Here is a 25,233-nt window from a genome sequence, read left to right on the forward strand (position 1 = left end):
GTTTAAATGCAGCCCTTACTTTAGATGAAGGAAGAAAAATAAAGGCATACATTTTATTGTAATGTCACCCACAGTTGAATGTATTTATGCCATATCTGATGATATGGTATGTGATAAAGCTCTAACAAAAACTAGACAGTAATCTGTTATGTAACAATATAAACTTCAACTTCATCAGGAATGTGTTTTTGATTTCCATTCAAACTGGTGCTGAGGGCCAATGGTGACTGATGGGACCGCCATTGGCCTTTCACTCAAAACGGTATAATCTAATCTAATCTAATGATATGATGATCGATTACATATTTATCATAGAATTGATTGTTTATTTTGATCACTTTTTTTCATGTATCATTTTCAGCTGTGGTTTATTATGATGATTGTTTTTAAAAAGGAAGAATTATAAATTCAATTTTAGAATGAAAGATGCTGAATCTTGGCACCAAACATCTGGAATTACTATATTTCATCATAATGTTTTTGTGAATTTCGCCTTGGGGATCAATAAAGTCTTAACTTATTTTACAGCCATAATACAAATAACAGCTGAACATGCATGTCTACATTCATACTACTGCATAAAACCTCATGACAATTCACTGCTAACTTTTTAAACGTGATTGATTCAGTTAGGAAAAAGGTGGGGTCAATAGCTGACCTTGGACCAATGACGGCACGCCAATATGACAAAGCTCAGAGTTGATCTTATGTTGCCCTTCTAACTTGCAAATTTCTCCCCATATGTAAAAAAGGCCAGAGCCGCTTGCCTTGTTACTTCCCTGCCTGCATTTTGCATTTTAATCTTATTTCTTGTGTTCTGCATAGCTGCTCTGCCAAACTCTGCATACACCAATTCACATTAGATGTGCGTACGCACGCACACACACACACACACACACACACACACAGACACACGTGTTCTGCTTTACATATACTCAGTCTAGGACACAGTCAATCAATCAGTATTACATTTCCCTCATTGTCCTTCATGCCCATGTCGTCTATTTTCACTAAAGCACATACCCACACATATGCATGCACACACAAACACACCCTCCACACAGACTGACTCCTTAGACCAAATTTATCTCTTAGACCTAGCTTCAGTGTGTGTGTGTATGTAAATATCTGGCTGTGCTGGAATGCTTATCTCCCTGACCTGAAGACAGGCCTTTATTTAAGGAAGCTAAATAATATGTTTTTCCAATTTGATGAAACTGTGCTTAATGCAAAAGTAACATATCTATGCGTTGAACACTTTCCTTACAATTCTGGGGGCATATAGAGTAAGCATGTCCCTTCTCTGGAATGTTTTATTATTATGGAATGTATGCAGACACAGAGAAAGTTAATGGACCTAACGTGTCCAACCCTGTCTCATAGAATTAAATTTACATAGTAATTTACAACAGCAAATACATTTGAAAGGAACTTATCTCTGCCCTGATGATGTTTTTTTTTATCAATATCATTAGGAAACATTGGTATTTAACATATCTGGCGAGTCACAAAATGTGACTGTAAAAAATTTGCAACTAACAATGCAGCACTCAATTGAATAAACATTGCCAACATAACAACAACAAACAAAGGCAGCAATTACTTTCTATTAGACAATGTATACAAATTTGTAACATTTAAATGTAATTCCAAGGAGAAATTATTCTTCACACCAGAAACCAGCTTAAAGAGAAATCCGATTATGGTAGGAAACCAGAGAACGTGTTCAAATATAGCTTCTACATGCAGCAGGGAGGTGATCACAAATCGCTCATATTGCTGACCCCATTTTGACAAAAATTATGTGTATTACTGATATACGACGCATGCTTTTTTAAACCATTTGGACTGAGGATACAGTAGCTGTGGAAACTATGAGAACCATGAATGTGTAGCTGTGTGTAACTGAGTGTCTGGTTGTTTTGATGCATAACTGAGCATGAATGTACCAGAGAGACTGAATCTATGCTTACATTCTTGCGTGTGTCCCTACATATGGGTATTCATGGGTGTGTATGCATGTGTAGGTCATCCGTCATTCTGAATGTGATTTGTGCACAATAAACCTGTAGCAGAGCCTCACAATGGAGATGGAGTGCATTGTCAGCGACCAGGATTTATGGAGACCGATTCAGCTGATGGGTGCTGGGAAAGCCATCTGATAAAGCGTGATTAATCGCCCTTACATCTCGCTTTACATCCTGCTTAACTGCCACCACATACTAGATTAAATGCACTCATAATTATTCCAGAAGAAATCCCAATCCCACACTTTCACTTACAGGTGGGATTTTAATTTCAATCAGTGGAGGTGAGATGAGTGCAGAAAGTTTTCTGTGAGGTAGTTTTCCCTCTTTATTATCCTTCTTTCTCTCCTTTCATTCATCCCATTCCTGTAGGAAAGGTAAGCATATGGTGTCATTTAGGCTTGGAAAACTTTAGTGGTGCGTTTAAGACCTCTCCACACATTAGCATCCTCTAAATTATCAAGCTAGACTAAAGATGTATTATATAATATAATAATGTGTGTTTTCAAAACTTCTGTGCATATGAGGACCAGAGCTGGCTCACTTACTGGAAGTCACTCTAAATATCTAGAATGTTAATTGCTGAGACATATTTATGAAAAACAGACAAAAAGCTGGATGTATAATGAATGAGTGAGGTCAGGGTTCAAGAATCAGAATGACCAAATTGTTATTTATGTAGACTATATCTACACTTCAATAAATACTGTCCGTTTATGAAAGCTCTCCTTAAGCCTTGCACTCTAAGTAATGTGTTGTGCATGTCTCTGAAAATAATAATAATAATAATACTAATTAAAGCTGCAAGCAATGTTGGACGGGCCGATGCAGCTCTGAATTATTGCACGTTTCGGACTTGTCACAAAAAAGTTAAACGTCACTTCTTGAGTCTTCTCCCAACACCTGCTAATTATATGTTGTGTACCAGTGCATGAAGTGTGGACCACGCTGGGAAAATGTCATGTATATCAAATGCTTTTTGTCACAAAGAGCTTACTTCCTGTTGCCAGTAGGTGGTGATTTGACATTGACATTAGACCACAGCATTCTTAGGTGAGCAAAAGTAATGGAACAAATCATCTTAAAGTAAATAACATTTAATATTTGGTGGCATAACCCTTGCTTACAATAACTGCTTCAAGCCTGCGACCCATCGACATCACCAAACGGTTGCATTCTTCATTTGTGATGCTATTCCAGGCTTTCACCGCAGCTTTCTCCCTTCAGTCTCCTCTTAAGGAGGTGAAATGCAGCTCTGTTGGGTTAAGGTCAGCTGACTGACTTGGCCAGTCTAAAACCTTCCACTTTTTCCCCTGATGAAGTCCTTTGTTTAGTTGGCAGTGTGCTTTGGGTCCTGCTGCAGGATAAACTTCCTCCCCATTAGCTTCAATGCATTTCTCTGTAAATTGGCAGACAAAATGTTTCTGTCCACTTCTGAATTCATTCTGCTGCTCCCATCATCGGTTCCATCATCAATAAATATTAATGAGCCTGTTCCAGAAGCAGCCATGCACACCCAAGCCATGACATTACCTCCACCATGCTTCACAGATGAGCTTGTATGCTTCGGATCAGAAGCAGTTCCTTCCTTTCTCCATACTTTGGCCTTTCCATCACTTTGCCAGAGATTAATCTTGGTCTCATCCGTCCATAAGATCGTGTTCAGCTCATCTCTGTACTTCTTTGCAAATTGCTGCTGATGAGTGGTTTGCATCTTGTGGTGTGGCCTCTATATTTCTGCTCTCTGAGTCTTCTTCCAACAGTGGATTGTGATACCTTCACCCTGCACTGTGGAGGTTGTTGCTGATGTCACTTCCTGATGTTTTGGGGGTTTTCTTCACAGCTCTCACCATATTTCTGTCATCAACTACTGTTGTTTTCCTTGGCCTTCCTGTTGGACGTCTGTTGCTCAGTACACCAGTAGTTTCTTTCTTTTTCAGGACGTTCCAAATTGTCGTGCTTGCTATGCCCAATGTTTGTCCAATGGCTCTGCTCGATTTTCCTTCTTTTCTCAGCTTGACGGTGGCTTGCTTTTCTCCCATAGACAGCTCTCTGGTCTTCATGTTGGTTTATCCTCTTTAACAAGAAATGCAGTCTTTATACTGTAGGTTTGAACCACCTTCGACTAGTCATGCAGAGCTATTTAATGTTTGGACAATCAACCTAAAAGGCAACACCTGGGCAACAAGAAACATCTGTCAGTCACATGTTCCAAGAGGGTGGTAGGTCATAAGTTGTTTAACACATCTAGCTGTGCATACTAGGAAATGAAAGCTGAAATTCTGAACTCTTGTCTCATACTCATCTTTTGATCTTAAACCCAAATGTCTTCAGTGAACAACAAAAACAAAGGAATTTGCCTTACCGTTCCAATACTTTTGGAGGGGACTGTATTTAAAAGACATACTAAAAAAAGTAGGAAATAGTTTGCACATTCTTAAACTATGCAAACTTCTAAAATACTTTTTTTTGCTGAAATATTCCTTACTGAAGTGTCTGCATTGTCTTGCTGTCTCATCACTCAGTTTTTTCTTCTCTCACTATTTACACCTTGCTATACTTTCTCTGTGCCATACATTCTGCACCCCTAAATAAAAATACTTAAAACACATTTTGCTTTAATGCAAACACAGAATTTTTAGCTTTGCCGCCTTTCCACCATTTTACCAGTGCTAAACGACAGTGCTGACTGGTAAATCAGGATAAGCAAAAATGGATATGAAAATGCATTGAAAATATTTTTTTCATTTCTTTAATAAATGTATTGCTGTTTAAATTTATCTCACTGCCTATTCATTTCTCTTGTGAAACTCAAAATGTATCTCCACATGTCCACTGTCTGTCAATGTAATTTTGCACAGACAAGGTAAATATTGCTTCTTCTTTGATATCTTTGATATCTTTGATATCTTTGATATCTTCTTCTTTGATCAGGACATGTCGTTTAAGTCTCACATTAAGCAAATTTCAAGGACCGCCTTTTTTCACCTACGTAATATTGCGAAAATCAGGAACATCCTGTCTAAAAATGATGCAGAAAAACTAGTCCATGCATTTGTTACTTCTAGGCTGGATTACTGCAATTCCTTATTATCAGGCTGCTCGAAAAAGTCCATTAAGACTCTTCAGCTGATCCAGAATGCTGCAGCACGTGTTCTGACAGGAACCAGGAAAAGAGATCACATTTCTCCTGTTTTAGCTTCTTTGCATTGGCTTCCACTAAAATCCAGAATAGAATTTAAAATCATTCTTCTTACCTACAAAGCTCTTAATGGTCAGGCACCATCTTATCTTAAAGAGCTCATAGTACCTTACTACCCCACCAGAGCACTGCGCTCCCAGAATGCAGGGTTACTTGTGGTTCCTAGAGTCTCCAAAAGTAGACTAGGAGCCAGAGCGTTCAGCTATCAAGCTCCTCTCCTGTGGAACCAGGTTCCAGTTTGGGTTCAGGAGGCAGACACCATCTCCACATTTAAGAGTAGGCTTAAGACTTTCCTCTTTGATAAAGCTTATAGTTAGGGCTGGCTCAGGTAGTCCTGAACCATCCCTTAGTTATGCTGCTATAGGCCTAGACTGCTGGGGGATTTCCCATGATGCACTGAGCTCCTCTCTCCTCTACTTTCTCTCCCTCTGTATGCAACCTTATCCCATTATTGCATGTGAGAGGAGCAGGAGCAGTGAGAGGAGCAGGAGCAGTGAGAGGAGCAGGGCCAGGGAGAGATGCAGGAGCAGTGAGAGGAGCAGGGCCAGGGAGAGATGCAGGAGCAGTGAGAGGAGCAGGGCCAGGGAGAGGAGCAGGACCAGGGAGAGGGCACGGTAGAGGTGTAAGAATGCGTGGTGGTGGCATTCCAAGGGCTCCAAGAACAGTGATGAAATTCGTGCCACTATCATTGACCATGTAATCAACCACGGTGTTTCACTAAGAGAGGCTGGTGAAAGAGTGCAGCCCAATTTGAGGCGGTCAACGGTTGCTTCCATTATACGCATCTTTCAACAAACCAACAGGTAAGTATTGCATTTTACATGGATTGTTTCTATTCTCACTTGACATGTCAATAAGGTCATACAGTAATGCATATGTTTAATTTTTTTGTCCCTCTAAAGAATGCAACGTCTTCCACCCTCTGGGGAAGAGGAAAGCTCCTCAATAATGATCAAGAGCTTGCCATTGTAGAAATAGTTGTTGCAAACAATGCAATAAAACTGCGTGAAATTCAGACTAGAATTGTGGAGGACCATGAGATGTTTGATAACATCGATAGCATCAGCCTCACAACCATTACGCGGACATTGTCCAAACACAGAGTGCGGATGAAGCAGCTCTACACTGTTCCCTTTGAGAGGAACAGTGAGAGAGTCAAGGAGCTATGTCCAGGTATAGTGTATATTCAATTCAATGTCCAGTTCTATAAGCTTTGCACTTTGCAAGTAGGTAACCTACACAGTAATAGGTTACAGTACAGTATGGATTACAGTAATGACATGATTTACATAAACTTTGTTTCAGAGAGTTTTGAAATTGGAGGCCAACCAGGCCCCTCATGAATTCATTTACATAGATGAGGCAGGATTCAATCTGGCCAAAAGGTGTCGACGTGGACGAAATGTAATTGGAAAAGGGGCCACAGTTGATGTGCCAGGACAGAGAGGGGCAAACATTACCATGTGTGCAGCAATTGCAAATGCAGGATTACTCCTTCACAGATGTCAGGTTGGACCCTATAATACTGAGCGCATCCTTGCCTTTCTCAATCATCTCCACCAGCGCCTGGTTCCAGAGCAGGATCGGGAGGGTGCAAACATGAGGACCTTTGTAATTACCTGGGACAATGTGGCTTTCCATCATGCGCAAGCAATAACAACATGGTTTGAAGTTCACCCAAGACTGGTAAGTCTCTTCCTTCCACCCTATTCACCTTTCCTCAACCCCATAGAGGAGTTCTTTTTAGCATGGAGGTTTATGACCATCAGCCACATGACCAGATGTCCCTCCTTGAAGCCATGGATGCTGGCTGCAGGGACATCACAGTTCAGGATTGTCAAGGGTTGATCCAACATACCAAGCGGTTTTATCCCAGGTGCATCGCCTTGGATAATATCAGATGTGATGTTGACGAAAACATGTGGCCTAACCCTGAAGATCGCAGAGATTAGATACAGCAATGTTGTGCTTTTTTTTTTTTTTTTTTTTTTTTAGTTCCCCCAATTTTTATCTGGACTTTTTGCTGTTGTTTTTTTGTTCAGAATGATCTTGTGTGTTTCACGGATATTTTGTTCACTGTAAGAAATACTGTAAAACCTTTTCTGTTCTATCATACCGTGTTTCTACTGTACCTCCTGTAGTAAACAGTAAAGGAAAAAAAAAAACGGATTTGCTTTTTACTGGAATGCTTTTGAATGTGAACATTACTGTGGACATACAGTTACCAACCAAGAAATTTAGTGTAAAAACGGTGGATTGCATGTTTTGCATGCAAATACCTGTAAAACTGAAACATAAAAGTCTATGTAGTTTTTGTAATGTCAACAATAGCCAGTATTTTGAAACCTGGTGTACTTTGATTGACTGCATGTACTTTGTGAAGTGAAAACAAGTGTCATTCTTTGACAGAATTATTTCATTTTGAGTCAGATTTCCAGTGTTATATTTTGAAATAAAGAGTTAGTATATATTTAACAAAATGTGTTTTTGAGAAGAAAATTATCCATTTGGCCAACTGTGTTTTGTAGGTGTGAGTCTGTGTTAAGAGTTTAGAAAAAGTATCTGAAGTATGGGTAAGCGCTTGTTAGCGACTGAAAAAAACTGTAATGCAGGTCCAAATGAAACGCCTGGTCTGGTTTTTAAATAAGTTATCTGGATGTATAAAATCTCTTAAACCTTGCAGGGTTGCCCACTTTAGCTGCTTCTAAGCTGCTTAGATCGTTCATACAAATATTAATGTTTAAAGGTATGATCAATATGTCAGTATAGACATGCTACACATCATTAGATTGCTCAGATTCAATTCGATCGTTCATTTCATATAACAGAAACAACAAGCCCCAAAATCTAATTCTTAGAGATTTACAGGTGTAACCTGCATGGTACAAGAGATGAAAAGGAAAAAAAGTGCAGACTCATGTTACCTTCAAAGCACTCTTAAGTCCGAATGTACCCATTCCTTAATTATTTATATTCCTTTAAAATAATCCAAGTTGTGAATCCTGTCATGTGAAGTCCATCGCTCTCTGTCTGCTAACTTCTGCCACACTTCTCTCATCCTGCACCCTGTTGTTTTTGTTACAGTTACTGCCTTCAAAATAAAAGCGCATAAGCTGTCTTTCAGCACTAGATCAAATGAATGACGTGCATTTGATATTATTGGATAATTTTTATACGAGTAATATTCTGTTTGAAATAAATAAACTGTTTCACAGTAGCCTATTTCAGTTTTGTGCAAGAGGAACTAAAGGCCTGTCCCATATGGATGCCTGTCCCAAATAAAGTCAAGTCAGTGATTTTAACAAATACAGTTTTTTTCAATTGCTCACCTGCGTTGGTCAAATCTGAAGTCAAATTGTCAAAACTCTTCCCACAGAAGTGTATGTGGACCAAACTGTGAATCATTTTTCATTGCTTTCACACAAAATGCATTCAATGAACACTTTCTCCAAAATCCATGAACTCTTTTCTCATTACTACTTCACCACCTGCAAAACACTGTATATTTGCTGCACATTTTCCACACTTTGTCCAAAACTGTTAAAAACACATTCAAAACAGAATGATTGCAAATATCCTGCATTTTTGCAGTAACTGGACAGATATACAGTATATAGGAAATCTTAGTGGAACAGTACATTTTATGTCTACGTCTATGTGCATAAAGAACTGTGTATGGTGTTTTAAATGTGTTACAATTTTACAGTAAAACTGCAAGCTGAGTGTAAAAGCAGGAAATGTGCATATATTTTAGCAGAATTGGTTCAAGGGGGTGGTGCATCAATTACAGGTTGTGTTCATTGTAACCAGTTTTACTGTGTAAACAACTGACAAAAACTGTATTGCAGCACTGAAGTTTCAGGAACTAAGTTGAAGAAGAAGTAGAAGTAAATTACTGAATGCAGTGATACAGAATAAAAAGGATATTGAAGCAAATTTCTGCATTTCTGATCCATTCATGTTACAGTTTTTTTCAATTGCTAACCAGCATTTACCTAAACTTAAGATACTTTATCGAAACTCTTAAAGGGGCATTATGGAGCTTCCAGCGGCTGCTGTGCGGTTCTAAGGTTGCAACCAGGCGTGTGATCGTACGTGTGCTCACTTGAACTCATGAGCGAGCATAATCCGAAACACTACCTTTTTCATACAGAAATACCACAATAAACGCAGGAACCCCATCATGCAGGCTGTGGCTTTTCTCCAGACATGTTCAGGCTCTGTTACTTCGATGTTCCCGTCTCAGAGGCAGATCAACACCGGCGCCGTACATTTCATTCAGCGCAGCGAGCAGCATATCGGCTCAAAAATACTCCCGAAAAAAGGCAGAGTGACAGTGGCTATAGACAGACAGAGCTGGAAACTCAGGTAAACTCCCACAGCAACGTTACAGTAATAGTTTTATCAACTGTAGGCTGAACTAATCCATGCTCGTTACATGACCACGGTACATTTACTGCATTTAGCCGACATGCTACATTGTTAGCTCGCTTATTGTTCGCTCGTTATGCTCACTTTGTTCTTACTCGACATCATCTCATCATCTGTTCAGCACATAAACCTTTATTGTTGTTTTGGATCCTTACGTGGAGCCTGTGTTTTGCTGTGAGCCGGTTGTTTTATGGTGTTAGTGGACTGCATGTCGTTAGCTGCCGAGTTGTCGCTGTAGCACAAGAGAGGCTGGGGAGTGTGCACCGGGCTCAATCCGACCCGGAGACCTCACATTAAAAGCAGAATAGTGGCTGATGGAAGTAATGGAGAAAACAGGCGTGTGCTTCATTTCTAAGTGAGTTTTGAGCCCAATAAGGCAATAAAAATTTGATTTATTAAAATCAAAAACTTACGTATAGCCCCTTTAACACAGCAACATACCTACCTCACACAATTAACCAAATAGTAAATTTTCTGCTCAAAACACATTATTTTCTTTAAACACAAACACTACATTTCAAAATTCAAAAAAAACATTCTCTACATACACAGACTCTTTCAAAACACAGAAAATCTGACTCAAAATCAAATAATTCTGTGAAAACACTGGCACGTTTTCTTTCTAAGAGGAACAGATCAATCAATCATAGCACATAGACTTTCTAAATGCGAACTGTATTACTTTTCATGTTTAGGCTCTATCTGCATACAGTAGAAATGTGAAATCCATTGTTTTTATAATTCACTTTCCTTTTACTGTAAACCACTCTACATTTTTGGCTTGAAGGGTCGAATGTGTGCATTTTTGGCAACAAACAATGTAAAAGTGAATGAGTCATCTTTACTTTACTGAATGTACAGTAGTGAAAAAAATGTAAGTGACAGAATTACAGAAGAAAAATACAAATACCGCCTGGCTCTGCCATCCCTACACAAAGCAATCTCAGTCCCGGCTGTTCTCATCTGTAACACTAGGATGGTGAAACAAACTACCACATGCCATCAGAGCAGGGGTGTCCGTCTCTAACTTCAAGAAGCTCATGAAAACGTATCTCTTCCGAGAACACTTCCTCTTATAACACCTCTAACCCCTAACCTCTGCACTTCCTGTGCTCTTCTTCTATCTCCTTACAATTCTCTTGTATTGTCTACACTATTCGTTAACTCTTACTTCTTTACCTTACTGATGCTGGGCATGCTAATAGTGACAATAAACACTAGTATTTATTGTCACTTGTAGATCTCTTACTGTATTGATGCTTGTATGTTTTTTCTCAAATGTAAGTCGCTTTGGATAAAAGTGTCTGCCAGATGAGTAAATCTAAATTCACAATTACATCGAAACAAAAAACAATTGCAAAGAAGGGATGGAAACAAAAATGCCTGTCCTGTTCTAATCCCTATTATCTTCAGCCTTTGGCCACATGTTCTTATCCTGATGTACTGGGTAAGCTTGCATTTTAGAAATGGGTTAATTGACTACATATTCTGTGTAAACAACATGAACTGTGTTAATGGTATGATATGAACAAACCGATGTAGGGCTAACTGTGTTTAGAGTTTTGAAAATGTGACTACAGATTGGACAAAAGGATGTTTAGCGGTTGTAAAAAACTGTAATATGATCTTCAGCCTTTGGCCACATGTTCTCATCCACATCAGATCTAATGGCATCTCTCACTATGCACCTTAGATAGAAACACTTACTGGTTCAGCTACTCCTCCCTGGCCCAACTATTCTTCTCCCTTGTTCAGACATTATTCTTTCTTTCTCTCCTCTTCTGGGTTCTGTATCCACATTGGATAAACTCAACTCTACAAATTCCCCTTTTTACTGCATTGTGTATGTAATTGAAAGAACTTCAACACCTGTCTATGTCTCTGGTTGAGATTGGAAGTAGCTGTGGTTGATCTATTACAATTAATTACAATAAATGAGCTATTTCTCAATGTTTCAATAAATCCATTCAGAATTGCTGTTTCAATATAGATTTTGAGCTGCTATTATAGCAGAAGTAGAGGCTTTATACATAATTTAAGGTTTTGAAAATGGTGTCTTCATTTCTGACATGTAGTGTGCAAGCATTTGTAAATAACGTAGTTTTGGTATTGGTTAAGCTTGTACGTAAAGAAATGGGTTAAATGACTGCATATTTTGTGGAAACAACATGAACTGTGTTAATGATATGGCATGGCACACATAAGCCCCTTTTCCACTGCACAGTACCAGCTTGACTCGGCTCAACTCACCTTTATTTGGTTTTCTGTTGTGGAAAAGTTGTACCTGTACATGCTTCCAGGTACTTTTTTCCGTATCACCTCCGTCGAGGTTCCAGGCGACTTAAATCAAGAGACAGCTGTATGTGGGTCGCTGGTGTGTGTGACTCATTGAAAATTATGTCGCAGCAGTTGTGTGTGGCGTCGCTATGACGACCAGCTACATTGAGAAGTACTATCTCTGGATACAATCTGCAATGGAAAACGGAACACGGCCAGTAGATTTGAGTAGAGATGAGTCGAGTCGAGGCGAGTTGAGCTGGTACTGGTAATGGAAAAGTGGCTATACAGGCCAATGTTGGACTAATTGTGTTTAGAGTTTTGGAAATGTGACAACAGATTGGTCAAAATGTCGCTTTGGTAGATTAGAATTATCTTTAAAATTTGCAAAACTATTTGTATTTGTAAACTATGGCTAAGGTTTGGATGACAATGATTGAAAATGCAGAAGGCTGCTCTTTTTCTGTATGGCATAGTTCAATTTCAACAGTTCAGAGTTATACATTGCAGGTGAATGTTCAGGATTCACAGTTACACTTTCACTATATGTACTGTAATTTGTTGACAGAGCATGTCATTGTGATGCAGAAAAAAAAAATAACGAGATTATTTTATAGCACTACATAGCACAACGGAAACAATTACAAAATAAGAAATGGAAACATGGAAACACCCCTCAGGTTGATGTTCCTGGGTCCTGGGTATTGGGCCACAGATTCTTATTCACATTACAAAAGATATTTTCATAAATTTACTGTAGGAGAAATTTAGAAAAAATGACATGTAGAAAAAATGCTTGGCAGATTATGACATGTTCAACCATTTTGCATGTGACTTATGCAATGTACTTATGACTAGATGTTTTGGGGGGTAAGACTATTCAACAGAAAACCAGTATAATACTTGATCAACATGACATACAGTAAGCAATTGATAATGTAGGAAACAGCAGACAGCTGTACATAATCATTTGCATAAATGTGTCAAAGCAATTGCAATTTGCACAGTGACTAGATGATGTGGAGGTTGAACAAGTAGAATTTCAATTCTGATCTGAGAAATTTACCAAAGTGACTGAGAACAACTCTATTCTATAATGAAATACTGATTTATATGAAATAAATCTATCACATTTCGAGGTTAAAAGTTCATCAAATTTACGTAATGCTTCATATTGTTAGTGTTTTGTAGGTCAGTGTGTTACAATGACAATGGATGCTTTCTGAGTGAGAATTGTTGCCAGTGTTTTGGCTGAACAAGTTTATTTTGAGGCTTATATGAAGTGTTTTGGTGGTTTGAGTGACTTTTGGAGGTGAGATTAACTGTTTGGCCAAGATGCATGTTGGTAATGCAGACTGTGTGAAGAGTTTTGAAAAAGTGGCTTCAGTTTTGAACATTGCATCTTAGCAATTGAAAAAAACTAAAAACCCGGCTATTAATCAAAGTTTTGCAGTATATACACAGGCAGTGGAGCATGGAAAACAGTGATACAGAGTTTGAATGAGGTCAGCTGAGGTCGCTTTTGGTTGGTGGATGGAGGGTACGGTGGTGGGATGGAGAGACAGGGGCAGAAAAGCGAGAAAATAGGGAAAAAGAAATAAAAACGATGGATGGTCCCACTCTGTCAGGGTGGTTCTTTAGAGGAGTGCTGTAAATCTGTCTAGGACTGAACAGATTTCAGACTAGGAGACCAGTTAAGGGAGCGGACATTCTCAGCAATTCTAACAAATGAAACCAAGCTGCCACTTCAAACTCGCTCACTCACTCACTCACACAGGCCTGCACATACAGATACATGTAAATCTGTAATCTGTTTAGGATTGATTCAGTGCACATGGTGGACGCTGACACGTCTTTCACACAACACATGGAAGGAAGACATGGGTAAGGAAATAAAGATACTAAAATAAGGGTGGAGGAGGTTGAGCAGTATAAGGATTCTACCATACACTATGTTCTTCAAAATGTTTTTACTCTTCAGAACTGTGTGATGTTTTACCTGCATAAAATTCAGGACCATATACCGCTCCAACGACTGGATTCAGCTTCCAGCCTGCACAGAAGAAATACACACACACACACACACACACACACACAGGGTGAATGTTAGTATTGCTGAAAGATCAAACAAGAATCTGTCTGGAGTTCAAAACCAACCTTCTCTACAGAATCACAGTACTAATATCTTCTACTTTACTGCTATATTTATCTATCCTAAAAGGATTTCACAAAACCTTTGGTGGCTGGTAGTTATATCGTGTGTTTCCATAAAACATATCCCATATTTCCATTTAGTGTATCAACTACTAGCCGTGTGCAGTCTGCTGGTTATTCATTTAAACAATTACTCACATAAATAAATCACTTTATATATAGCTGTGGATGAATGTCTCAGATTAAGAGCCACCAGGTTTGGTTAGCAGTTAGTGGGTGACATGCACATATCAAATGGTTTATTAAGCATTTGACATGTGTAATTTCGTGAGCATGCCTACTGTAAATGCAAAATTGAATTCTAAGCATAAATGGTGGTTCTGTCACAATTAATGAGTGAGTGCAGCATTTAAAAATAATGAAGAAAAAAAAATTATTAAATGACATGCTACTTTTAAATGCAACATTTTTCATGAAAATCTTGACATTTACTGTAACACAGGATAACGTATACAAGTACAATCAATAAGGTGACTTTATTCCACAGATCCATAACTGTTTTACTACTATATCTATGTTTCATAATTAAATATAAAGAATATGTATGGATATATTTATATATAGGACAACATTTTAAATTTCATTATTATATGTAAATGTTTTTATATATTCCTTATTTAAAAGGAATATCTACTGATAATGGGGGACCTGATTGTATTTGTAACTGCAATTTCATAGACATGAATCTTTATTGTCTTATTTCTTCTTCTTCTATTACCCAACACTCTAATACAAATTTGCAGTCAATGTTGATTACTGTGCACTGCTAAATGTCTTATTTTTCTATTTTTTTCTTTTTCCATTTGTTTTTTTGGTGTGTGGCAACAGTTTGCTGAACTGCAGCTGAAGCCAATAAAGCAGACTGAACAGAACTGAGAGAGAGATGAGTTAGGCAGAAACATGCATGTATGTGTCTGTGTGTGTGCAGGTTTATGTGTGTTTGTGTTGGGGCCTGATGACAGTGACAAATGGAAAACCCTTCATGGCTCATTCTTTCTTTCTCTGCACGCTCAAATAGAATGGAGGTGTGTATCCGTGTGTGTGTGTGTGTGTGTGTGTGTGTGTGTGTGTGTGTGTGTGTGTGTGTGTGTGTGTAAGAGAGGTGCTGACAAGGTCTGGCCATTTATCCGCCCCTCCCCCTCATTTCTTCTTTTACTTTTCACTGTCTCTGTTGTTCACTCCCGCTCTCTCTCCACCACTCTATCATTCCATCCACATGAATGAGCATCTGTGAGAGAGATGGAGGAGAGAAACACACCCTAAAGGTCTTTTTTATTGGCTCTATTAATTTACCCATTCATTCTCTACCAAATTCTTCCCCTTTCTCTGCCGCTCTTTTGATTTTATCCTTTTAACACCCTCCTGCCTGAGAAAGAAAATATTTCACTTTGCTATTTGCATGATGATATTTTAAACCAATTTGCCTATTTGACATATAATGATTTCAAAAATCAAATGTGAACAACTATTTTTATGTGAAAGCAGAATCTGCTGCCTGGCTTCCATTTGTAGCTTTTTATTTCCTTTCCATTCACAGTGTAAGCTCAATGGGTAGAATTTGATCATAAATATAATCACAAGATCTGTTGTTCTGTAATGCAGCCAAGTCTGACAATGGCAGTAAAAAGGAACGCAAGAAAACTAGGGAGTGGGAAAAATAGAGGAAACTAATGAGTAGGAGAAGATATGAGAGTGGGAAAAATGAAAGGCAAGCAGCAACTAGAACATGTTGAAAGGAGCTTGGAAGAGGTAATATGGCTTACCGTTTGTGTAAGGGTTCACCACCTTTTTGTTGGTCATTACTCTGGCTGTGGCATTGTTGACCTGGCAGCAGACAGACTGTGGTTAGTGTTAGGGCAGACACACAAAAACACACACAAACTGAAAAACATATGTGCATATTGGTGATAATCCACATCGCAACCACTCTCCATGCCATGCTCATATTTTATCATTTCAACAAGTGAGGCTACATGCAGTAAGTGAGGGGTCTAAGGTTGAAACATATTCAACAACATCAGAGAAGATAAGTGAGAGAAAAAAAACATTTAAAAGCTAGAATGAATGCACATTGCAGATTGTAAAACCCTGAAAACGTTACACAAGATTTCAATGATTTTAATTTAAGATCACTTTTCTCCAAAAGTGAAGTGACCCTAACCCTTAAATTGTTTCACAATGCAATTTCCCAGGATAATTCAGAATAGTTGTGGTTGACTGTATCAACTGCTCTGATACACACACCGCTCTGTCTACTAGAAATTACGTCAATATAAGCCTACCACAACAGCAAATAATTGCTGGAGGAACTGTAATACTGCCCAGATCACACTTTCTATTAAAATATTAGAAAAAATATTAGTAACTGAAGCAGCCTTAGGAGTCTTGTATTAGTTGAAGTTAAAATGGAAAATGGAAATAGGAAAAAAGAATGAGCGGGCAGAAAGACAGATGAGGGACATTTTACACTCCCTTGCAAGAGGATGGGGACATCAATATGGTCCGCTAACTGCTTAAGGTTTGAGGGCAACACATATTAACAAGGTGGAAGGCACACTGGCAGATCACTATTTGGAAATAGTTATTTTTTAACAGGAGAGTTTCTAACTCAAATCAAAACTACTGTGATCTCATGCACAAGTCACAAACACAATACATCATGAGCAAAGTTTAATTCATTGTGTCAGTAAACCCTGCACTACACTCACACACTGCTTAATTGGTATGTCTTTCTCTCTGTAAGGGTTCAGCATGCAGCGTTCAAGGTGCAGCAGGCAATGGGAGAGAGGAAATGGTTGGAAGAAGAGATGGAAGGGAGGGAGTATTTCAGGAAATGTCAGGCAGGCAGAGAAAGGAAAGAGAAGGGGGAGCATGAGGGGGGTTAAAGAAGAAGAGGGGGACAGGAAGTAATAAGGCACAGGAAAAGGAAGGCACCTCTATTTTGCGTCCCTCTACGATTGTACCATTTAGTTTCTCCCGTGCATGGTCAGCATCTGCACTCGTTTCAAATGTTACAAACCCAAAGCCCTGCAGTGGCCAGGAGGGGAGGTTGAAAATCAAATGACAAAAGATGGAAGTCCAGAAATGAAATGATGAAACATGTAAAAGAAGAGAGAAGAAAAAGACACAAAGCACAGATGAGAGCGCTGTAGGTCTGGAGGAGGTCTAGATCTATAAGCAGGAGCCAGAGACGTCAGGCTGGTTAGACAAACATGACAGAAGGAACTGCATTTACAGTAAGGAAGGTTGCAAACACAGTACATCAAACCACAGACAAGAGCCCTGATTATACTTAAATTACCACCTCATTACTCTGCTTATGTGTGGACTTGTTTTACTATATTTGTGGATTCCACTATACTTGTGGGGTCCGACAGCTTTGCAGGGACCAAAATGCTAAATATAATGCCACAAAGCAGTGTGTCTGTGTGTGTGTGTGTGTGTATGTTTACTTGTGTGCGGGAATTCCTATTCGCTGTTCCTTCTAGCACCCCAGACTCTGTTGCACATGCATTTACAGAATCAACTGGATCTAATTGAATTAGCAGATGGAATGAAGGCCTCCACACACAATGAAGTTTGGGATGTGCATATGTTTGTGTGTGTGTTTGCTGTAGGATGCAGTTGCTCTGCTGGTGTGAAGAAGGCCCTGCAGGAGAGACGATAAGTGCCATACAATTACAATCTCCACAGCATCAGTCAGCCGTGACTCTCTGAGCCCCAGGACACAACTCACTCATGAGATCCTGTCTGTGTCTGGGCCCGGAGATGCAGCACACTCAAATAGCCCATATGCGGTAAAACATGCCTCCAAACCCTAACCTGAAAAGCCTCATCTATCTATGTCAATGATCTTAAAGCAGGCAGAGAGTAAGAGCTGGAAAATCCTCTCTGCTATCATTGATCACTGCCTGTGTGAAGGGCTTTATGTTAAATATTCCATTATACCTGATCAGTGTTGTTGAACTTAATGTGGTCTAAATCAGGAATTCTTATATCAGGAACTCGCAAAGAGACAGATTAGAGCCATGGATACGTCTTTAATCACACTTATGGTGCTTTCAGATCAAAAGCGAAGCGAGCGTTTGGGGGGGGTGAGTTTACATACAAAGTCAATGCAAAGATGCGTAGAGCCGCGGTTTCCTGTTGGGCAGCGCAAAGCAACGCAAAGGGGGCAGGGCTGGCGACGCGAAGGCAGCGCAAAGGAATTTGCATGAGTTGAATATTTTCAACTCAAGCGAGAAGTCGCTATCAGTGTTGAGATTGTCCGTACGTCACCGACGGCTTCAGAGCGATGTGTGGAGAGGGCCAGGCAGAACAGGGGATTGAAAATCTGCAGGCCGGCTGAGATCTGCTAAACTTGGGGGAAAGGAGCAGGGAGCAGCGCTGCAACCTTTGGACAAATTAGCTCCCGTAGTCGGACTGGATAATGCTCTGACAGCTACACCGAGCTCAGAGTAAACTGCTTTTATTAAATTAGCTTTTTACTTTAGTTTTTGGGATTACAACGTTGATTTATCTTCACTGGAGCTTCTCAGTAGCTAGCTTCTGTGCACATCCGGTTCCAGTGTTGTTGTTAGAATCGTTAGCTGTGTTGCACTATGACTTCGTATTTATATTAAAAACGGACAAAACTGGACATTACTTGGAGAAAAGACAGCGAGGAGGTTGAGCTACCTGGTGAATTCAGAAATAGTGTCTGTAACTTTATTCCAGCTATCATTGTACTTTACTGTGACCATGTTAGCATAGAATAGCCCTGATGGATCCAAACTCCATTCAGAAAACAAACATTTTTGTTTTCTGAATGGAAAGTTGTTGTCCTGCTGTCTTGCTGACAGACCTGACAAAGCATGAATTCATATGTTTAACAAATCTACATCATGTTGTAGTTAATATGGCCTCAGTTTAATCTGTTTATTGCTCTTTAATCACAGCAAAATGTTTATTTTGGGTTCATACAGTTGTAGTAATGGCAAGTTGTGTTTATTCACGTTATCGTGTTAAAATCACCTTCTTGCGTTGTGTGTGAACACTTGGAGCGAATGTACTCACGTGAGGAAAGCATCGTGAGGCGAAAATTCACGTTTGGCCTGAATGCTGCATAAGTCCAATGGACACATAAAGCAAGATTTATGTTGTCTTGCGTTTATAGCTTATTGACATGTATGATTATATTTGTAGAGTATATGGGGTATAATAGTTCTTCAGACTAAATGACAAAATATGTAATTTTCTCATTGCCTTTAAAAACAACAAATTAGCTTTCTGTGCCTCCAGTGCCTTCTAAAAAATCATGTGGTGCCACCAGGTTAATTGCTGAGATCTCAGAACACAGCAAAATCAATAACATGGGGTCAAGAAACACAAGCAGTTACATAATCAGAGAGGCTACAATAGATAAAAAGTGGTGAAATATCTTAAATTTCTCTCTTACATTAGGAGGGAAATGTCATGGCTTGGGATAAGCACTAGAAGTCACTAGTCAGTTAAACATACACTATATTGCCAAAAGTTTTAGGACACCCATCTGAATTCACATGTTATAATCACTTCCATGGCCACAGGTGTATAAAATCAAGCACCTAGGCTGCAGACTGCTTCTACAAACATTTGTGAAAGAATGGTTTGCACTCAGGAGCTCAGTGAATTCAAGCGTGGTACCATGATAGTTTACTGTGATAGTCTGAAATTTCCTCACTACTAAATATTCCACAGTCAACTGTTGGTGGTATTGTAACAAAATGGAAGTGATTGGGAACAACAGAAACTCAGCTATGAAGTGGTGGGCCACATAATAACAGAGTGGGTTCAGCACGTGCTGAGGCGCACAGTGCGCAGAAGTCGCCAACTTACTGCAGTTAGTAGCTAACAGTGCGTAGAGAGCTTCATGGAATGGGTTTCCATGACCGAGCAGCTGCATCCAAGCATTACATCACCATGTAGCGGTGTAAAGCACACCGCCACTGGAGTGACGAATCACACTTCTCTATCTGGCAATCCGATGGAAGAGTCTGGGTTGTTAGGAGAACGGTACTTGCCTGACTGCATTGTGCCAAGTGTAAAGTTTGATTATGGTGTGTTTTTTTCAGGGGTTGGGCTTGGCCCCCTAGTTAGAAGTGTTAATGCTTCATCATACCAAGACATTTTGGACAATATTGTAATCCCACTTTGTGGAAACAATTTGGGGATGGCCCCTTCCTGTTCCAACATGACAACGCACCAGTGCACAAAGCAAGATCCATAAAGACATGGATGAGCGAGTTTGGTGTGGAGGAACTTGACTGGCCTGCACAGAGTCCTGACCCCAACCTGATAGAACACCTTTGGGATGAATTAAAGCGGAGGCTGTGAGCCAGGCTTTCTCGTCCAATATCTGTGGCTGACCTCACAAATGCGCTTCTAGAAGAATGGTCAAAAATTCCCATGAACAGACTCCTAAACCTTGTGGACAGCCTTGCCAGAGGAGTTGAAGCTAAAATAGCTGTAAAGGGTGGACCAACTCCATATTAAACCCTATGGATTAAGAATGGGAAGTCATTAACCTTCATGTGCATGTAAAGACAGGTGTCCTAAAACTTTTGACAATTTAGTGTATGTTGTATTTAGGTAAGGACAAATAATTGATGCTGTTGGTTTTCTAGACAGTATGTAGTGTCTGTGACTACAAAAGTTCCTTTTATAGAGGCTTGGCAGTTTTATCTCCTATCTATCAGTCATGAGTGAATCCATTTAAGAGGTGTATTGATGAATTGCATATGTGAAAATATTGACAAAATATAAAACAATTACACAATGGAAGATATATATTGTGTTGCTAAGATACAGTTGTTTCCACATCTTATTTAATGTACTGCGGTAAATTTGCCTCCCTTACTCCCCTTTGACTTATACAGACAGAGCTGCCTACAACAAGTGTGGTCCCGGCTCTCACTGCTACTGGCCTGCTTTGTCATTGTTTAGTTATGGTGTGGAGGCAGAGACTGAACTCCATTTGATATGCCTGGCAGACGCGCCTTTTGGACAAGCAGCAAGTCCTTTTTAACTTATGTATCCTGGGCCAGTCGTTGCCCTGTAATTGCTTCACCAGATAATATGTGTGAACAGCATCCAGCGCCATGATCTTGTATGCATATACAGGATTCATTACCTTCTGCCAGGCATAAAAAACACATAGGCCTGCCCTTGAGAGGGGGAGAACTATAAAAAATACATTTAAAAGTGCGTAGTGGGAGCTAAATTAATCCTACTGACATTTTGTTGAAACGTATGGAAGGCTCTTTACCCTAACACAGACAGTCTGCTTTGTTTTCAACAAAAAACAGGGAGCTGACTGCTATAAATTCATCTCTGTGTTACCATTTAATGATCATGCTAAATCACAAGCTGGGTATCCTTTGAACCTTACAACCAGAACTACACTTTCATTAATGCCTCTTGCAGTTAAATAAATGGTATCCACTACAAATAATTACATTAGATTATTGTTAATTCCGGTTTCCTGTTGTTGTCCAGCATGAATATACTGTAAGTCATAAAAATGAAAAATATCAGAATTGGGGCAGATGTGGCTCAAGAGGTAGAGCAGGGTCCACTCACAGGATTGGCAGTTCAAGCCATACCTCCTCCTGTCCACATGTCAAAGTGTCCTTGATAAGACAATGAACCCCAAATTGCTCTGGATTGGCCAACACCCAGTTACGCCCAAAATGATTCATACCGATGTCAAATTTTGATTCATACTGAATTTTCATTTTATCAATAAGATTCGACATGACATAAACAAGTGACAAATACAGTAAGGTATTGTGTTAGAGATGTTAAAGATGAGATGTGGTGGGTTGGGGGAGCTACTTGGGCTGGAGGGACCTGGCGTCCTCATGCCTGGGGGGGGGCAGGGGATGGGGCTGAAGGCTGTGGGGCCAGTCAGGAACATGGCTTCAGTGGGGAGGACCATTCTAGCCTCCCTATGACCTCTTTCACCTTCCCTCGTTCGGTCATGTCTCACTACATCCTTTGGACTCTGGGGGGTGGGCAAGCTGCTGGGCGTTTGGTCCCCTGGTGTGGGGGCCTGCTCCGGACCCGGGAGGTCTGGGGCCTCGTACCTTGGGCTTTTGCTCATATCTGTGTCATGTTCCTGGGCCTGGGATCCATTGGCTACTCTCCTCGCCGGGGCCCTCTTTGGCAGGGGTGTGGCTCCCGTTGCTTCCCCCTGCCGGCTCTCTCACAATGAGGGCGTGTGGCAGTCCCGGGGCCACATGGGTTTTAGCCCTCTTCCTTGGGGGTGGCTGCCTGGGGGGGCCCTGGTTCTCCCACGTTCTCTCTCTGCTGTTCTCCCTAGGGGCGGCGCGAGACTGTCTCGGGTCCTTTGCGCTTTGGGGGTTGCCGTTTCTCCTTTTCATTCTCCCTCAGTTGTTTTCTTACATTCACTGTTTATTGTTGCTGTTCGGCTGGTTGTCTGTTTGTTTTTGTTGTTTGTTTTTTCTCTCTGTCCCAAGCTTCCCTCCTCGTTCTCTTGCAGGTGTTGTTCTTTTTTGTGGCGTCTGTTTATGTATTGTTTTGTGCCCCCCATTTAAATGAATAATAATACAGTTAAAGTAAAATCTGTCTGGCACAACATGGTATCCAGCTTCTCATACTCTATACCAGGCTGCTGGGCAGGACAGGTATTAAATTATTAATACCTTTTTTTTTGAGAAATTTTATGTAATTTCCAGCCAGATGAAACCTATTGGTAAAATGAAAATTCACTGTGAATCAAAATTTGGTATGGTACATTGGTGATTGAAATCAAAAGGAAAAACCACCATGAAGTGTAAACTGTTGTTAAGTAAACTGAACCTTGAGAACAGCTTCAGTGCGCCTTGTGCATTCTTCCAATAGATACTGTCACGGTTTGGGCATGACTGGGTATGTGGTGCGTTCAGGGTGTGTTTTTCCTCTCTGTCTTGTGGTTATTTTAGTGTTTTAACGGTATTCATTATATGTATGTGATAACCTGTAAATTGATGTTGGCTTTTTTTAAATCTCTGTACAGCACTTTGTGCAACTTCATGATTGCTGTTAAAGTGCTCTATAAATACATTTTGATTGATTGATTGATTTTTCTGGGCATAGCAGCTCCTCCACACCTGCAGCTGATCAGCTCATCACCACTCAGCTCTTAAGCTCCTGCTTTCTGGAGGGCTGGTGCCAGATTGTTTTTTGCCATCCCTGGTAACTAACAGTTGTAGGCCAATGAAAAACTTCTCTTGTGCATTGTGGCTTCTGACTTTCATGCTAACTGTTTTTGTCTTTTCTGCTTGTTTCAGACCTCCGCTACCTCATGCCTCTTGACATTGTCAACACACGCCAACACTCACCCACTTCCAAGCCTGGACTTCCTAGCCCCCTCCCGACTTTGCCTAGTCTTTTTTGTTTCTGAAAATAAACCCCCATTTGTTGTTTGAGTCTGTGTATGCATCAGAATCCAACCTCCACCCAACCGTAACAGATTTTCCCTCTTTTGTTTTGATGGTTTTGGAGAGTGCTGTCTAACATATCATTCCATAATCTCCTGTAGTTGTTGAGTTGAGATCTAAAGGCCATAGCATATGATTCACATCATTTTCATTCTCATCAAACCATTCAATGAGCCCTTGTGCTTCACACAAAAGCATTACATTTATTGCTTTGACACTTGTCTGTATCTTTGAGGAGTTAAGAATCATCATTAAGTAAACTTTATTATTAGGCTTTGGCAATGGGCATATAGGTAAAGAGAACAAAATCATTTTACAATTGTAATCTGCTATTCCCTTTATTTGTCTGCAGTACTATCTTTGTGTTTTTCTTTTTGCGTAAATGTAAATCAGTTGCTAAGAAATATCTGTAATGCCATTTAATAATATGGAGCTGTGACATACTTCTTTATTCTTTCTGCATTTTTTTGACTGGATACTGTCAAAATCTAGCCGTCTCTAGTTCTCCAACATTGCCTACCCCAGGTAAAATTATATATAAACAAATATAAACAATGTAACCTGATTTTCCATTTATGCAAGCAATATGTAAGTCAAAATGAAACGACATTTGACATTTCAATTTTCGAAGACTTAACCTGTTGTACAGTGGACAATATTTGTGTAAGTGAAACAACGCCCCAATCTATCTACATGTAACCATGCTCTTCTGGTGTCAAAATGAAAATGTCAGTTCAGATATGTAGAGTTTTATTATGCAACAGTCAGTTATTTTTCAACCCCTGTAAACAGGGCACTCCTGCAGAGATAGCTTGTTCTCAGTGTGTTCTGAGATTTAATACATTTTCTGGATCTGAGCTAGGTGGAGTTTATTCGCATACTGTTTATTTTTACTTCTTCGCACTATAGCTTGGGAAGCTAACCAAGCAAGACTGTTATTAGACTGTGGGAATCCTACTGTCAGCGTTAAGTTAAGTTAAGTGTGAGCAATTCATTGTATGTCAAAATATATGGCAGGCTGGTTAGGTGTAAAAGCTGCCTGCGGGCAAGTGTCACTGACAGTAGGAAAGGCAGATATGAAGACAGTGAGAGTAGTGTAGGACTGCAAGAGAAAAGGAGGGCAAGGAACAAATACAGTTGGCTGGAAAATCACATGTGTGTGAATGTGTGTTGATGAATGTATGGTTACAGTGCACTTACCTTGGAGCCTCGCTCGTTAAAAATAATCTCCACATCTAAAATCTTGCCAAATTGCTGCGGAAGACAGGGAGGGAGAAGGAGGGCAGGGGGTGAAGAGAAAAGCAGGAAGGGGGAGGAAATAATTAGAACATGGCGACCTGCACTGTTCTCTCCTACTAAAATAGAAAAAAAACTAACAAACCAAACTTAAAAAAAAAAAAAAAAAAAACATTACACAGCTCCACTCCTGAACACACTACTTCTTGCTACTAAAAAGGGCAGGCAGTCAATTGCGAATTAACAAACTCCTCCTTACTCGACAATGAGGATATCAAATATAAATATCCATTTACGCCTAATGCTGTTTAATGCTGTGTTTGCTCTGGCGTGGTAATAAAGAGATGTGTGTGTGTGTGTATGTGTCAGTGTGTGTTTTGGAGAC

General features: G+C 39.8%; 1 protein-coding gene across 5 annotated transcripts in view; it reads right to left on the bottom strand.

The window, feature by feature from the left end:
* rbfox3a (RNA binding fox-1 homolog 3a) overlaps positions 1-25,233 on the bottom strand; it is a 330,750-nt gene that overhangs the window by 63,327 nt on the left and 242,190 nt on the right. For 4 of the 5 annotated variants that reach the window (XM_038736119.1, XM_038736118.1, XM_038736117.1 and 1 more), the window contains exons 4-7: positions 24,813-24,866; positions 17,086-17,178; positions 15,915-15,975; positions 13,937-13,990 (exon numbers count right to left, since the gene is read on the bottom strand). In XM_038736119.1, coding sequence (XP_038592047.1) covers positions 13,937-13,990; positions 15,915-15,975; positions 17,086-17,178; positions 24,813-24,866 — 262 coding nt within the window. The remainder of the gene's footprint in view (positions 1-13,936; positions 13,991-15,914; positions 15,976-17,085; positions 17,179-24,812; positions 24,867-25,233) is intronic. The other variant, XM_038736120.1, reaches the window with a different exon arrangement.

This window comes from Micropterus salmoides, unplaced genomic scaffold, assembly GCF_014851395.1.
Source record: "Micropterus salmoides isolate LMB-PRFRI ecotype aquatic unplaced genomic scaffold, ASM1485139v1 Ms_hic_scaffold_21, whole genome shotgun sequence".
NCBI lineage: Eukaryota > Metazoa > Chordata > Actinopteri > Centrarchiformes > Centrarchidae > Micropterus > Micropterus salmoides.